This window comes from Neophocaena asiaeorientalis, unplaced genomic scaffold, assembly GCF_003031525.2.
Source record: "Neophocaena asiaeorientalis asiaeorientalis breed wild unplaced genomic scaffold, Neophocaena_asiaeorientalis_V1.1 scaffold296, whole genome shotgun sequence".
In the NCBI taxonomy this organism is placed as follows: domain Eukaryota; kingdom Metazoa; phylum Chordata; class Mammalia; order Artiodactyla; family Phocoenidae; genus Neophocaena; species Neophocaena asiaeorientalis.
In genome coordinates this window covers 823,270-840,708 of record NW_020175084.1, presented here as the reverse complement: position 1 = coordinate 840,708, position 17,439 = coordinate 823,270, and the positions used below count along the sequence as shown (strand labels likewise).

Genomic DNA, 17,439 nt, shown 5'->3' with positions numbered 1-17,439 from the left:
TGAGCTATTTGTATATCTGGGTTATTAACCCCTTGTCAGTCACATCGTTTGCAAATATTTTCTCCATTCTGTAGGTTGTCTTTTATTTTGTTGATGGTTTCCTTTGCTCTGCAAAAGCTTTTAAGTTTGATTAGGTCCTATCGTTTATTTTTGCCTTTATTTCTTTTGCCTTGGGAAACTTCTCTAAGAAAATAATGCTATGATTTATTTCCAAGAATGTTTCACCTATGTTCTCTCCTAGGAGTTTTATGGTATCATGTCTTACATTTAAGTCTTTAAACCATTTTATGTTTACTTTTATATATGGTGTGAGGGAGTGTTCTAATTTCATTGATTTACATGCAGCTGTCCAGCTTTCCCAACACTATTTGTTGAAGAGACTGTCTTTTCTCCATTATATAGTTTTGTCTCCTTTGTCGTGGATTAATTGACCATAGGTGTGTGGGTTTATTTCTGGGCTCTCTGTTCACTTCCATTTATCTATATGTCTGTTTTTGTGCCAATACCATGCTGCTTTGATTACTATAGCTTTGTAGTAGTGTCTAAGTCTGGAAGAGTTATGCCTCCAGCTTTGTTCTTTTTCCTCAGGATTTCTTTGGCATTTCTGGGTCTTTTGTGGTTCCATATAAGTTTTAGTATTATTTGTTCTAGTTCTTTGAAAAATATCATGGATATTCTGATAAGGATTGCATTTAATCTGTAAATTGTATGGTCATTTTAACAATATTAATTTTTCCAAGAGCATGAGATTTCTTTCCAGTTCTTTGAATTATCTTCATCTTCCTTTATCATTGTTTTATAGTTTTCAGTGTATAGGTCTTTCATCTCCTTGGTTAAGTTTATTCTTAGGTTGTTGGGATTTTAAATGGGATTTTTTTTTTTTTTTTACTTTCTGATATTTTGTTGTTGTGTAAAGGAATGCAACAGATTTCTGTATATTAATCTTGTATCCTGCCACCATGCTGAATTTATTAGTTCTAATACTTTTCGTGTGGAGTCTTTAGGGTTCTCTATGTAGCGTGTCACGTCATCTGCAAATAGTGACAGTTTTACCTCTTCACTTCCATTTGGATACATTTTATTTCTCTTTCTTGTCTGATTTCTGTGGTTAGGACTTCCAATACAATATTGAATAGAAGTGGTAATAGTGGACATCCTTGTCCTGTTCCTGAATTTAGCGGGAAGTTTTTCAGCTTTTCGCCGTTGAGTATTATGTTGGCTGTGGCTTTGTCATAAATGGCTTTTATTATGTTGAGATATGTTCCCTTTATACCCACTTTGGTGAGAGTTTTCGTCATGAGTGGATGTTGAATTTTATCAAATGCTTATTCTGTATCTATTGATATGATCATGTGGTTTTTTTCTTTTCTTTTGTTAAGGTGGTGTATTATAGTGATTGATTTGCGTATGTTGAACCACCCTTTTTACCCTGGAATGAATCCAGCTTGATCATGAGATATGATCCTTTCTCTGTATTGTTGGATTTGGTTTGCTAATATTTTGTTGAGGAATTTTGCATGTATATTCTTCAGAGATATTGGCCTGTAATTTTCTTTTTCTGTAGTGTCTTTGTTTGGTTTTGGTATCAGGATGATGGTGCCCTCATACGATGACTTTAGAAGTGTTCCTTACTCTCTAATTTTTTGGAATGGTTTGAGAAGGATAGGTAAGCTGTATGGTCCTGGTCTTTTGTTTGCAGGGAGTTGTTTTCATTACAGATTATATTTCACTTCTAATAATCAGTCTGTTCAAATTATCTGTTCCTTCTTGACTCAGTTTTGGCCGGTTATATGTTTCTTGAAACTTTTCCATTTCTTCTAGGAGGTCCAGTTTGTCATTATATAACTGTTCTCAGTATTCTCTTCTGATTTTTTGTATTTCTGTGGTTGTTATTTCTCCTCTTTCATTTCTTATTTTGTTTATTTGGATCTGCTCTCTTTTCTTCTTGGTGAGCCTAGCTAGAGGTTTGTCAATTTTGTTTATCTTTTCTAAAAACCAGCTCTTCGTTTTATTGATCTTTCCTGTTGTTTTTTTGATCTTCATTTTCTTTATTTCCTCTTTTATCCTTATTATTTTTCCTTCTGCTGACCTTGGTTTTGTTTGTTCTTGTTCTGATTCTTTTAGGTGGTAGGTTAGGTTGTTTATTTGAGTTTTTTTCTTGAGGAAGGCCTGTGTGGCTATGACCTTCTCTCTTAGAACTGCTTTTGCTGCATCCCGTAGTTTTTGTAAGGTTGTGTTTTTCATTGTCATTTGTCTCAAAGCATTTTCTGATTTCTTATTTGATTGCATCAGTGACCATTGGTTTTTTAGTAGCATGTTGTTTAGTCTCCATGTGTTCAGTTTTTTCCCATTTTTCTTTTTGTGGTTGATTTCTAGTTTTATACTGTTGTGGAAGGAAAAGATGCTTGAAATAATTTCTATCCTCTTAAATTTGTTGAGGCTTGTTTTTTGACCTAGTATCTCTTTTGCCATTTTAATTATGAAATGTGTTGGTGTGGGTGTGATTGGGTTCATCTTGTTTGGGACCCCCTGTGCTTCCTCGACCTGGATATCTGTTTCCTTCTTAAGTTAGGGAGGTTTTCAGCCATAATTTCTTCAAATACATTTTTGAGCCCTTTTTCTCTTTCTGTAACCCCCCTATTTTGCATAGGTATGCTTTATATTATCCCATAGATCTTGTATGTTACTTTGGGGGTTTTTTGTTTGTTTGTTTGTTTCATTTGTCTTTCTGTCTGCTGCTCTGATTGGATGATTTCCATCATTCTATCTTCCAGATCACTTATTTATTCTTCTGCATTATTTAGTCTACAATTCATTGCCTCTGGATTTGTTTTTATCTCTGCAATTGAGTTGTCTAGTTTTGACTGGTTCATTTTATAATTTCTAGTTCCTTGTTATAGTGATCTGCATTTCTATCAGTAATCTTTAATCCCTTCAGCATCTTTATTACCTCCTTTTTGAGCTAGAAGTCTGGTAGATAGGAGAGGTCTGTTTCATTATTTGTTCTTTCAGGGGATTCCTCTTGTTCTTTTAATTGGGAGTAGTTCCCCTGCTTTCTTATTTTACTTGACTTTGTCTGTCTCTATGAATTTAGGAGCAACAGTTGTCTATTGTGGTCTGAAAGGGCTGTTTTTATATGGGAGCATCCCTGTATAGACTGTGTAAGTCCAGTATTTTTTGGTGCAAGGGCTGTGTGCCAACCATATCTTTCCTCAGAGTGTGCTGGCCATTATCCCCTTGATAAGGGGGCGTGATTGGAGTTGTGGTGTCTAGAGCCTGCCCTGAATATTGGGCACAGCCTCCTCTTTTCTCTGTGGATGTCACAGCCTTGTCAGGGGCAAGGTCTGCTCCCCATTTGTTTGAGTAGAAACCCTGAGTCTCAGATTTGATATGGCTCCATTGCCCTTGCTCTGTTGCAAAGGAGGTGAAGTGAGGCCTCTGTTGCGAAGGAGGTGAAGTGAAGCAAGTGAGGCCCATGTGGTCACAGTGAACCTATGCACCGCCTCTGCAGTCATCTGCAGTTCTGCCCAGAAGCAGCCCAAGGTCGTGTCCCTTTCTCCACTGTGTTTGTCCCAGATCTAGTGCTAGGCTATGGTGTGTGGTGTGGACTGGGCTGGTGCTGGGGGCTGGGGTGCTGTGGCTGCAGGAGTCAAGGTGGTTGTGCTGCCACCTGGGACCTGGGCTGCCTCTGTGGCAGGCCTCTCCCAGGACCTATCTGCACTAGATCTGGCTCCAAGCTTCAGTGTGGGCTGGGCAGAACTAGAGTGCTCCAGACAGAAAAGGAACCCCTGTATACTCCTCCCAAGGGGTTTGCCACCCAAAACATGCATTTCTGTGTTGTGTGCACCAACAATGTCCACTGGATCTGGACCCTCCCCCATGGTGTGAATGCTGACAGTGGGCTCTGAGGTTTGATAAGGCCATACCCCAGGCCCTCCAAGCTGTCTCCATGCAGGTAGACAGAGTCCTCTTCCTGGGCCCATCTGCCCAAGACTCAGCATCTAGCCGCTGTGCATACTAGCATCCCTGCCCATCATGCATTTCAGACTGGGAAGCGTGGTGAGGTTACAGCTATCAGCTCTGCTCTGATTGCTAGTAAACCAGCACCCACACACTCCTTGAGAGCAGAGACCAGGCCCCTCTGAGACAGGCTGGGACCTGGGACTTGGGACCCTTTACTGCAGTGCTTGCACCTGGACAAACATCTCCTTGAGCAACAGAATACAAAGAAACTCTAAGGGACTAAAAATAACTGTGCACATGTGTAGTCAGGGTAATTATGAATAATAAGGCCAAAACCCAGCTGCCACTTCTGAAGTGGTAGGAGCAAAACCAGGGTACTGGGCATGATCCCTGCACACACCACCACCAAGGGGTGGGCAGACCACTTAAGCCACGCCTCCAGCCCGAGCCACCTATGTGCCCCCACTCTCACCCCATTTAAGGAAACAGCTCCCCTCTCCTCAGGGAGCAAGAAAGGGAACCTGTTACTTGTTTTTGCTCCCTCATGCTAAGCACAAGTCCCAATAAAGCCTTGCCTGAATTCCTCATCTGGCCTTTTATCAATTTCTGTTGCTTAAAGAGTCCAAGAACCCAGGTCTGTAACACCTCCAGTCCCTCTATCTGTCCTGGCAGACTTCGTAGCAGGCAGAGGGGCTCCCCAGGGCGAGGTCCTGCCTGTGTGGACCTTCCCTCCCTCACAGATCCCTCCCAGGGGTGCCAGTCCTGTTCTGAATGCCTTTTTCCCCCAATCCTGCTGGGTTATGTGGAGATCTTTCTTGCAGCTTTGGTTGTAAAAGAGATCTTCTGCCAGTTTCCAGTTGGTTTTCTGTGAGAATTGTTCTATACGTAGATGTATGTTTGATGCGTTTGTGGGTGAGGTGAGCTCCATGTCCTCCTACTCTGCCATCTTGATCCTCCCTTGTTATATTGCATTTAGTTGTCATGTTTTCTTAGTCTCTTCTGATCTGTGACAGTTCCGTAGTCTTTCCTTATCTTTCATGCCCTTGATTCTTGTGAAGAGCACTTGGTCTGATATTTTTGAGTAGAAGGTCCAAAATTGAAAGCCATGGGAGATGTATACAGGTTCAAGTAGTTGGAAAATATTGGCTCATTGTTTACGTCTGTAAGTAAGTCTGAAGAAGCCAAGAGTCAAAATAGTACCTCAGCCCATGCCATTGCATTTTTCAGTAGTAGTAAGGAGCACAGTCTATTCATTCTGTATTCTCGCTAATGAATAGCATTTCTTAGGACCTATTCAGCCAGGCTTCTCCTGAGGGGGACTTCTGTTCTGACAACAGCTGTAGACTGTTTGGAATGCAGTCTTCAGATGTTGGTAGCAGTTGGGTTGCACATGCATCATTAACTGCTGTATTTCTTTTTCAGGGATGGTCTACATGGCTGGACTCGTTTTTGCTGTTGGTGGCTTTAATGGCTCCTTAAGGGTCCGCACTGTGGATTCCTATGACCCCGTGAAAGATCAGTGGACCAGTGTTGCTAACATGCGAGACCGGAGAAGCACCCTGGGGGCTGCTGTGTTGAACGGACTGTTATATGCCGTAGGAGGCTTTGACGGGAGTACAGGCAATTTTCTTTTATCTTTCCTTCATTGCTGTTAGAATTAACATAGCGATCACATTTATGGAACAAGGCCTAGCAAAATTAGGAGGCATTTGAATGTTTTAACAGGTATTGTGAAGATAAGTTTAAAATTTCCATCCAGAATTCCTTTAAATGATGTTAAGAGTGCTCAGTATGTAAATTTTCTTTCTCATGCTTCAGTGTCAGTCATCTTCCCAAGTTTAAAAAGCCAGTAAATGTCAGTAGCTTGCGTAGGAGCTCGCTCTTCCTCTTCGACACATAATTGGATTTTGGCCCACTTTAATGCAGCTGAAGTATTTCCCCTACTAATACATATAAGGAACCTGAGGTGCAGTGCGTTGTGCTTTATTACAGGGCTGTCCTCGGTGGAGGCTTACAACATCAAGTCTAACGAGTGGTTCCACGTGGCCCCCATGAACACGAGGAGGAGCAGCGTGGGTGTTGCCGTAGTTGGAGGTGGGTCGGCTTCCCGGTGGTTGTGAGTGGTTCTTCCTGTAACCCGGACTCTGGTTTTCTAAATGGGCAACCAAAGGGCCATTTAAAAGGGAAATAGTGGCTATTGGAAAACGCTAGTTATCCCTTTTTAAAATAAAGGCACGCCTGCCCTCTGGTCCCCCTCCCTCTCTCTCTGTCCCCCTCCTTCTCCCTCTCTCTGTGTCACCTGTGTAATATTACTAACTGACTTTAATACAGTCATCTGGGGAACAAACCAGATGGCATGGTATGAAATTTTACATCTGGAGAAGGGCTGTTTAACATTTAAGGGATGGGTTGCCACAGTTATTTATTTATATCCTACTTTGTCCCCCAAAAGAGTTTAATTAGTATGATTTTTTTTTTACTTGGTTGGGCGAATTTGTGGGTTCCCACCCCCTCCCCATGGTGGGTATAATCCTCTGCACCAACTTTTCTTTTACCAGCTTTACTGAGATAGAATTCACATACCATACAATTCATGCATTTAAAGTATACAATCCAGTGTGCATCTGTCATAACAGTTCATTTTAGAACATTTTTATTACCCCCCAAAGCAGTCCTACTCCCCTTGGCTATCATCCCCATCCTCCCAGCTCTCAGCAAACACTATCTACTTTTCTGTCTCTCTGTAGATTTTCCACTTACAGACATTTCATATTAATGAAATCATACATTGCAGTATGTGGTCCTTTGTGACTGGCTTCTTTGACTTGGCATAATGTTCAAGGTTTGTTCATGCTGTAGCGTTTTACCAGTACTTCATTTCTTTTTATTGCCAAATAATATTCCATTGTATACTGGTACTGACTCTTGATTCAACTTTTTTTTCAATTTACTAAGATAACTTTGATATTTAATTTGGTTTTCCAGGATGTTCACTTACCAAATAGTGTTTATCCAAAGGTATACTGAGGGTACTTTCTTGTTCTATCAGTCAGATTATTGATGAAAGTGTTAAATTAATATCATATATATTCTGCAGATCTTAATAATATGATTTGGTAAGTCCACCTATCACCATTAGGCAAGATTTTAAATAGTTCCTAATACTTTAAAGGTAAACTCTGCTACCAAGGAGGAAAATATATTATTTCCTGACTTGAAAAAATAGCTTTTTATGAATTTGGCTTTCTCTGTGATTCCATGTTTAGGTCTGCTTTATGCTGTCGGGGGTTATGATGGAGCTTCACGTCAGTGTCTCAGCACAGTAGAATGCTACAGCGCCACAGCAAACGAGTGGACCTATATAGCAGAAATGAGTACCAGACGGAGTGGAGCAGGTGAATAGGAACCTCATTTAGTAATTGAAGCATGGAAATGATGGAAAAGAATTAAACAAGTGAAATGATGGCATCTCTTTATATTATCAGAAAATATATGCTGATTCTAGTGACACTTAAAATGTCTTTTGCATTATGCAGGTAGAGTTGGTAGGTAGCTGCACTTAAATTTCACTTTGTAAAATTTCTAAAGTGTTATATTAAAGGCTTCTGTTTTGTTTAATTATTTACATTGTTTGGCATTACTTTTAGGTTTTTGTTTTTAGTGCTTATTGGAGAACTTGCTTAATAATCAACTCCATATCCATTGCTTACAGATTTTATGCTCTAATATTGGTTTGCTTTTATCACGAAAGTTGTTTTCAAAAGATTCGTGTAAAGGACTTCCCTCTCTGTGTTTCACCTCCATATTATTTTTATTGTATTTGACATGCTTTTTTAGGACAATAGTTCTGAGATTCTCATTTGTAATTCTATTTGTTTCTACTTCTTAGGCTGTATGCTTTAATATTGACTTTTAATATGAATAATCATTTCAGAAGTTTTATTTACAAGTCATTTGAAGAAACCTAATATATTATAAATTTCTTGTCCCTTTTACTCTACTATTGTTTGGTTCTTTGTGTTTTACAGGTGTTGGTGTGCTAAACAACTTATTGTATGCTGTTGGGGGTCATGATGGCCCTTTAGTACGAAAAAGTGTTGAAGTGTATGATCCTGCCACCAACACATGGAGACAGGTTGCAGATATGAACATGTGTAGAAGAAATGCAGGTATCTATCTAGTTTATGATTACAAAATTTATACTGAATTGTATTCAGAGTATCACTGTGTATTTCCATTGTTCTTTTACTGATCTGAGTTCCCTAATAGACTTGCTCCTTAAAGGCAGAAACTTTTGTAATAATCCTATATAGTGAATGCCTAGTATAGTGTGGACATAACAGGTTGATGTGATCCTTCTGTTAACTTATAATATCTGTCAAAGTTTACTTTTTGGTGATGAATGTAGAGACTTAATTAGAGGAAGAACCCTCTTTATTTGATACTTGAATTCATTCATTCTTACCACAGACATTTTTGAGTGTCTACCTGTATCACATTCTGGAGCCCAGTTCTCAGGGAATTTAGTCTAGTTGAGTAAATATTTATACCAGATAAAAAAGCTAGTTATTTATCTGAATCTGGAGGGGAAGCCTGAAGAAGCAACCTCAATTTAATACAGTTCAGGGTTTCTAGAAAATGGAAAAGCTAAAATAACAACAACAATAATTTTAAGAAAGCTGAGGTCTTCAGGATCTCTTTAAGTAGGTTCAGAACTACCTACTTAAAAAGAAGATCTGTAGAAGGAAAATAGAAATGGAAAATAGATTCAGGGTACCTGGGTAGTCTTTTTGGGAAATACTCATTTTTTTAAAAATGCCATTGTCTTCATGCCAGTTCCCATAATCCAAAATAAGTTCCTGATGATTCTCAAACTCACTGTATACCACTGGATGATGTTGCAAGATGCACCCTCCATCCCCCCAGAAATGTTCTTCTTAATATTTCTTTAATTTAAATGTGATCACTAAGGGAGATAAGTATATGTGACTGCAAGAACTTGCTCAACAGAGCAAAATATAAAATTAATTTACTTGACCTTTTACCTCATCCAACTGGTACAACTGGTACTTGGTGAAGTACTAAAATTCTCTCAGCTATGGATAGTCCAGAACTATTAATAGTAAGACCCACAAATCTGGGGCCCAGCACATATGAAGTTAGAAAAGCATACGTGCATGTGCTTCCTGGATTAGGAAATTCATTTGCAATTTGAACTTTTGTTATTATTTTCCTAAAGATTATTCTAATCTTATTTTTTCTCTACCCTTGTTTTATTGTTTTCAAATCAAAATTAGCTCATTTCTTCTAGCCAGAAGAATAAGGAGACACTTTGTGTATGTAGAGCTATTGTCATCCTGCTCTTGCTTTTCAGGTATTTGAACTACTTTAAAATGATATGAGTTTGCTTCCTGTCGAGAGACTATCATAGTAGCACAACAGAGTTTGAGTAAAGGGGATCCACTCCATTTGCACAGAAGATACTATTGCTTTTAAATGCTGTGTAGAGATTTGGGCTCATTATTTTGTTACGTTAAAAATCTACAAGCACCTATTAATTGTGTTAGCAAAACTGTCTGTAAAGAGACCAGTGTGCGGGCAGCACCCTTCTGGATGTTTTGATGCCCTGTAGTACCAGTTCATAAAAGCTCTGAATCGTGTTTAAAATTATTAAATATGCTTTTAAAAAATAAATTGAAATAAAGAGCTTTTAAAATGTGTTTATCTTTTCACTCAGCAGTTTTCTTTGTAAACATTTATATTAAGAAAATTATTGCACAAGTATGCAAAATGTGCAAGAGATCCTTGTTCATTGTAACATTATTGATAAGAGCAAAAAAGCTGAAAATAACTTAAAATCCATCAGTAAAAGACAAATTATGGTATTATCATACATGGAATACTATGCAGCCATTAAAAAGTATGTAGATCTGTATTTATTAACTTGGGGAAATGTCCAAGGTATATATTGTTTGGTGGGAGTGAGTAAAAAGTAGCATGTGTAGTATGAGCTACTTTGGGGTTAAAAAAAGGAGTGTCTGAGTATATACATGTAGAAAAGAGCCAGAATTTCGATGATCAGGATTCTAAGCGGTATAGGATTAGTGGTGGACTTTTTTTCTTTATACTTTTCTAGATGTTTTGAATTTCACAAAAATCCAAAAAATATTTTATTCTCATAATAATTAAATAAATAATACTGTTTTCCCTTTTAAAGGAGATAAAATAGTTGACCAGTCAGTATAATAATTAAAATTCAGAATCATTTTTACTTTCTACTAATATATATATTTATTTTTCCTTTATCCTTAGGATTTCCTTAGAAGCTGACTTTGGGAGAGTTCTTTGACCTTTAATTTCCTACTGTTTTTAATAAAATGGGAATTAAAATAGTTTCTAACCTGTAAAGTAAGGTTATTGTGAAGGTTAAATGAAATAATGCATATATAAAGCATCTACTGCATAAGTAACATGAGTAGGAGCTTACAGTTAGTATTAGATTCTCAGATATAAAGGAATTCTTTTCGGGTTCCCCCATCTTCTCTCCTTGCCTCTTTCCAGGAAGTACGTGTCTCTGGATCACCTCACCAGACACATTCAGGGATACTTATATTCATCCAAATTTTTAAAATAATTGTTTTCTCTCTGTGTAATTTTTTTAAAGGAGTTTGTGCAGTTAACGGTCTGTTATATGTAGTTGGAGGGGATGATGGTTCCTGTAACTTGGCATCAGTAGAATATTATAACCCAACAACTGATAAATGGACAGTTGTGTCATCTTGTATGAGCACAGGGAGAAGTTACGCAGGTAATAATTGTTCAGTTTTCTTATAGTCTTCTATTATAATATGAAAGGATTACATCATTATGATTTTTACATTAAGAATGTTTTTCTCGGGGCTTCCCTGGTGGCACAGTGGTTGAGAGTCCGCCTGCCAATGCAGGGGACACAGGTTTGTGCCCCGGTCTGGGAAGATCCCACATGCCGCGGGCGGCTGGGCCCGTGAGCCATGGCTGCTGACCTGCGCGTCCGGAGCCTGTGCTCCGTAACAGGAGAGGCCACAACAGTGAGAGGCCCGCGTACCGCAAAAAAAAAAAAAAAGAATGTTTTTCTCCTATATAAGAAGGAAGTCTTTTCTCAAAGTATATCTTATTTCTTATTCTCAAAATAATTAATATCAGATATGTATATTCTGAAATAAAGCACTAGTATCCTTTTGTCATTCTGTAGTCACTTGTATTCAAAATTACAAATCTTTCCGGTGTGGCATCATAAAATTTAATATGGCTACATCTGTATGCAGTGTCATGGAATTCACAATGTAGCAAGGCTTTAATTACTCAAATATCCAAAAGATATGAGCCCTATAACATCTCCCCTGGCAGGGCTCCATGTGATACTATTACAGTGAGGCTACAGAGTAATTTTCTTAAGCACAGCACTGATTGAATTATAAAATATCAGTTTGGTCCATTCTCTTCGTAAGAGAAATGGTAATGCTCTTTAATAAATATAATGATGAGTCTTTAAAAGTTTATGTTGCATGTAGTTTATTCTGATATTTATATTGCTTTAAATATTAGAATGTTTCAGTAACATTCTAATATAGATTTAACAGTGGGGAAAAAAGAAATTTATACTAATTAACCATCACTGTTACTTGTCATCTAAAACAACACCTAATAGAACTATTGATATATAGAGTAGGATCCCAGGATAGCATTCCTCAAAATTACGTGAAATTTTTTAAAATGGATTTATTGAGATATATCTGACATAGAATAAATAGCATATATTTAAAGTGTACAGTTTTATTAGTTTTGACATATGTATATAACCACAAAACCACCACAATCAAGGTAATGAAAATATTCATCACTCTTAAAAGTCTGTTTGTGCCCCTTTGAGTATTAAGTGGATCTTAGTATTTCTTGAGTAAAATTATTTTCCCTTAATTGTAACTGTGAAGAGCAAAAGACGAGCTCTGGATTAAATAGTCTTAGGTAGTTTTGGTCCCTAATTTTTAAACAAAGATTTCATTGTCATTTAGATTAAAATGATAGTAATACTAAAGTTTCTAAGAAAGAGATTTTGAAACATCATGATCTGTTCAGTCCCTCTTAAGTAATAATATAAAAACTTCAGTATTTTCTCAGAGATACAGAATGATTCCTGTGACTTCTGTTTTATTTCTTCGTTTCTTTGTTCAGGGGTCACAGTTATTGATAAACCATTATGAGCCTGAAGGACATTTTCAGCACATTTACACATGAGAAGAAGCAGACTTCAACAAGTACTTCTGAAGTGACTGAGAGTCTAGCACTTCTCCACTTGTAGCTGCACTTTAAGTCTCCGCAGAAGATAAGATCATCTGCCTTTATAGGCGTCAGATATTGAAGATTATTTTTGGTAGATGCACCGTGTAAGCTTTTCTGCAGTGAGCAGCAGCTGACTGAATTTTAATAAGAAACTTGGACTGCAGTATTATTCTGTAGTCTTTGGACAATAGTTGCTTTCACAAAGACTAGTTACCAATCTTGAATGACTGGATTATTTTGTGAAGGGGGATAAATATGTGTTCTTGTAAAATTAAGTTTCATCTTTATTCCTTCTCCTGAAAATCTGTATACACAGGAACTGAAAATCTTTGAACAGGTATTAAACTCTGTGTAAGTATACAAACTAGTTGAGGGATAAAACTGTTTGCTTTTATAAAATATGTTTGATTACATGAGTATAATAAATTGTGTGCATATAAATGTGTGTCTATTTGCTTTCCTTTAAATATGTTTGAAAAGATGTTTGAAACTTGATTATACTATTTATAATTGGCACAGTACTTTGAATTATGCCAGTACTACATTGTAAAACAGAGTTGTATTTTTTGATATTTAACAATGCTTAACACTTTAAAATGCCACTTCTGAGGAACGAACTGGTGTAACACACTTGAATACATGTGTGATGCCAAACTTTTTAAAATAAAATATAAATTATGCTTATTTATTATTTTCTTTGGTTTAATCTTGGTCATGTTTTGGTGTATATTTCAAATTTTTTTCTTAACGGTTTGGCATGAACATTACTGCAGGTTTTTGATGAATATAATGAATGTATGGAATTGAACTGAATTTGCATGGTCTTAAGAATTTTTTCTGTGTGTATAAATTTAGCTGCTATTAACAGAAAAGACAACTTTCTGTGAGTAGCCATCTGTGTTGATCAGATAGAATTTTTCTGAGATCTTCAATTAATCTTACTTTAAAAATGACCAAAATATGTCTTTCTTGAATTAACTTTGAATAAAAGTTTGTATATTATTTGATTCACATTGTCCTTGATTTTTATCTATTTAGTTTGCTACTAAGAAAGTTGCCTGTTCACTTTTTGTATTCTTTTATAAAATTTGCATTTTCTAACTTCATAAATCAATATTTAAAATTAGTTGCCAAAGAAACCTACAAGGCAAGTCTGTTAAGTTCAACAACTGAAGTCATGGAAAACTGTTCTCCAAGAAAAAGCTACCTTAATAATCAAGGAAAAAGTCTCAAGGATTGGTGAAATTTAAAGTTTTATATTCTTCTGTCCCTAATATGGGCAGGGCACAAGATAAAGATAAAACAGATAGCACTGGACCAAAAAGAAAGTCAAAGAAAAAATACTTACTTTAAAACAACTGAGAAATAAATTGTGGTTTTGATACCAAATAAAAGGAATTGAGGAAATGGGCATGGGGGAGTGGGGTGGACAGCTGAGGTGCTGGGACAGGAGGAGGAGGAGATGGAAGGGGGTGATGGGGTATAGTGGCTGTTTCTCAGAAATTTAAAAGGTAGGCATGAGCTCTTGCCAGAACAGTCAATAATCAAGAGGAAAGAATTATACCTGTGATAAAATTTGTTTAGTTAATATAGAGTATTCACATTTAAACATAGAACCACATTTATTACCAACTTAGTTGAATTTTCCGTTGTAAGTGGAAATATGAAGACTTTAATCAGAAAAAGAAAAAGCCTGTGTTCACCTTATGAAAACATGAATTTCTGCATTAGTGTGGCTCCAAGCACATCCATTGTCAACAAACATGTTGAGGATCTAATGAACTTGGAGCAATGCTAGCTGCTTCTGACAGTGGCACCAAGAAAAGTGTGTCATTACGTTTCCTGATCACTTCCAAACACTAATTTTCCATGAAACGCTCCATGAATCTGTCAATTAAAGACTTATCTAAAAATCTTTAAAGCTTTTCTTAAAATATAATCTATTAGGGTGACAGTCTTAAAAAACTTAGCATGTCAGATACGTCTTTGTCTTTTCTTTCTTTGAAGCTTTAATAGCTATACCATAAAACTGTTTGCCAAGGTTTGTCAGTAGCTAGATTCATAACTCCATGATTTCAGAAAATTTGAATGTACTCCCCCCACCCCCCGCCAGCCTTTGTCTCTCCAATTTGAAACATCTTGTTTTGTTTTGTTTAGGCTTATAAAAATGTTCCTGGCTTGTTCAGATTATTGTACAAAAAAGAGAGGTCAGAAGTCTTAGAAATCCTGCCAAGGGAACCACCAGGTGTGAGCAGAGTTCAAGGTTATATCCATGAAAATGCATTGTAAAGCAACTCTGCTGCTTGCTTTGCTTGGCTCTACACCTTGTTGACTGAAAGCAGTGATGACTGGGGTTGAGGTGAATGGTGTGTATACTTTCAGTTCCCCTCCCATCCCTTATGGACTCTGGCATATTATTCCTGGTTTTTATTATCATCCCTTATAGACAGCATGAGGACCCATGTATTTATAATGTCAGCTGTTGATGAGTTATGAGACAGGGTAGCATAATATTACATAGTGATGTAATGGGTTAGCCCAGCGGTCCCCAACCTTTTTGGCACCAGGGACCAGTTTCGTGGAAGAAAATTTTTCCACAGAATGGTGGTGGGGGTAGGGGGATGGTTTCAGGATGATTGAAGCTCATTACATTTATTGTGCACTTTATTTCTATTATTATTACATTGTAAATATATAATGAAATAATTATACAACTTAAAATAATTCAGAATCAGTGGGAGCCCTGAGCTTGTTTTCACTTGCCACTCACTGATAAGATTGATATGAGTCTGCAAGCAATTGATTTATTATGGTCTCTGTGCAGTCAAACCTCTCTGCTAATGATAATCTGTATTTGCAGCTGCTCCCCAGTGCTGGCATCACTGCCTCAGCTCCACCTCAGATCATCAGGCATTGGATTCTCGTAGGGAGCACACAACCTAGATCCCTTGCATGCACAGTTCACAGTAGGGTTCGCGCTTCTATGACAATCTGATGCCGATGCTGATCTGACAGGAGGAGGAGCTCAGGAGGTAATGTGAGCGATGGGGAGTGGCTGTAAATACAGATGAAGATTTGTACGCTGTCTGCTGGCGGGCTGCTCACCTCCTGCTGTGCAGCCCGGTTCCTAACAGGCCACGGACCAGTACTGGCCCGGGGGTTGGGGACCCCTGGATTAGCCTGCCTCTTGTTTCAGTTTGGTCTTGAGCAAATTGTGTCCTACTGGCTTTTACGGCCGCCGTGTCTCATTTTGGAGAGGAGGCTACATGGGAAAGTTGAATCACACTTTGAATCAAATTTCTGGTATTTTAAACCTGGCTTCACGACTCTAAGGAAAAAAGCAGTGTGTGATGTATTGTAGAGCCCATGGGCATAGGAATCAGATGGCTCTCAGTTTGCATCCCCCTCTGTCAGTTGCTAACTGTCACCACTTTAAACACATTTCTTAACCTCTGACATTTTGTCTTCTCTAAAATGGTAACAGTAGTGTCTATGTCACTTACAAGGTTATTGCGGAGTTTGAAAGAAATGGTGTATATTAGTGGGTTTGACATACAGAAGACCCTCAATAAATTATCACTACTGTTGCAGTTCTCTGAACCTCCCATTTCTTCATTGTAAGGAAATACGTGAGTTGAGCTTATTTCTGTAATTTTGGAGCCATCTCTGTATTTCCTTTCAGCTCTGAATCTCCAAGATTTAAAATAATAATTTGACCCCTTCACATACATACATCTGCTCCAATATAAAAGATACATATCGCTACTGTGGTAGGATTTTAAGTCAGATAATAACCAACATAGTATTACTGAGCACTTCCTGTATTTCAGATACTGTGCAAAGGGCTTTGCATACATAATCACATTTATTGTCATAACAAACATTATTATAATACCCATTTTACAGAAGTACTAGATAAAATTTTGAGAAATAAGTTATCTAAGAGCACACTGCTAACGAGTGACAACCTGGTAGGTCTGACCCCATAGCGCATGCTCTTAACACTCCTTGACAGAAGGCGGCACGTTTGGGCAAAGGGAAACTTGGGCTGCGGTGCAGTCACACCCACAACCTCTAGGGGGCGCCTAGAGCTAGGCCGGCCAATCAAAGGAATCCTAAATTGGGGTGAGGGGCTGGGATGCATCAACCAGTCACTGGACTCAGGCTGCCCCCTGGAAAGGGACTTGTGCCATGGTAAAGTGGCTCTTTTTGCCAACATTCAGTAGCTGAAGACCTGCTTTAGTCCTGAAGGGGGGACCTAGGTGGTGCAGCACAGCATCCACCCCAGGACACCATAGACCTCCTAAAGACAGGGCTCTGAACACTCAAGGGACAGATCCCGTTTCTTTTCATTTGATGTGATTTTTCTGTCATGATACTTTACAAAGAACGTGGGTGTCAAACACATGGGACAGTTAGATGAATGGGTAGAGGTCACTGGACCTAACAAGAGACACATCCCTCAAGAAGGGGCTTCCTAAAGCAGATGGTACCTGACCCCTTATTTCAGGCAGGAGAGCCAGTCCGATCACAGCCATGAGAAGCGACATTATCCCGTCTGTACAAAGTCCTGCATAGAAAGTGCCTTCAACTAAACCGCATGTTGCCCTTGTGCACGTTTTAAAAGGCTCTCTTAAGCGAAAGCTTAAATTCGTGGATGACCCCCATCCGTGCACACTCCTGCACCCCTGCAGGGACAGAAGGCGGTCAAGCCTGGCTGCAAGTGTGAGCCCCGTGCGGGTCCGCGGCGGCGGTCTCCCCGCGGGCAGGGCCAACTGCCGCGTCCAGTCTCTCCTAATCCTCCCGGACCCTCGGCTTCCCTTCCGCAAACAGGAATGGCGCTGCATTTGAAGTTCCCCATCTCCCACGTAAACGTAAACGTAAACGTAAACGTGGGACTTATCAAGGGGCGCTGGGGAAGAGAAAGAGATGGTCTAAACTCGGGGTGCACCAGCGAAAGCTGCGACCTGTGAATCCAGCGCGGCGAAAACACTTCACAGCCCGCAGAATCGCTGTCCCCCGCGACCGCTCAGGCGCCTGGGAGCGGGTCCGAGGTTGATACGCGACCCCTCACTGTCTCACCTCCGCCCCACCTACCTGGCTGTGCGCTCCCGCCCCCAGGCTCCGTGGTGCCGCTACTGGTCTGACGCCCAGCTC

The 17,439-nt window shown here is 38.8% G+C and overlaps 1 protein-coding gene across 2 annotated transcripts in view; it reads left to right on the top strand.

The window, feature by feature from the left end:
- KLHL2 (kelch like family member 2) overlaps positions 1 to 13,267 on the top strand; it is a 118,719-nt gene extending 105,452 nt beyond the window's left edge. For both annotated transcript variants that reach the window (XM_024764170.1, XM_024764171.1), the window contains 6 exons: positions 5,386 to 5,583; positions 5,956 to 6,057; positions 7,230 to 7,358; positions 7,992 to 8,132; positions 10,628 to 10,771; positions 12,175 to 13,267. In XM_024764170.1, the coding sequence (XP_024619938.1) occupies positions 5,386 to 5,583; positions 5,956 to 6,057; positions 7,230 to 7,358; positions 7,992 to 8,132; positions 10,628 to 10,771; positions 12,175 to 12,203 (743 nt within the window). In that variant the 3' untranslated portion in view covers positions 12,204 to 13,267. The remainder of the gene's footprint in view (positions 1 to 5,385; positions 5,584 to 5,955; positions 6,058 to 7,229; positions 7,359 to 7,991; positions 8,133 to 10,627; positions 10,772 to 12,174) is intronic.
- Positions 13,268 to 17,439: the final 4,172 nt, after the last annotated feature.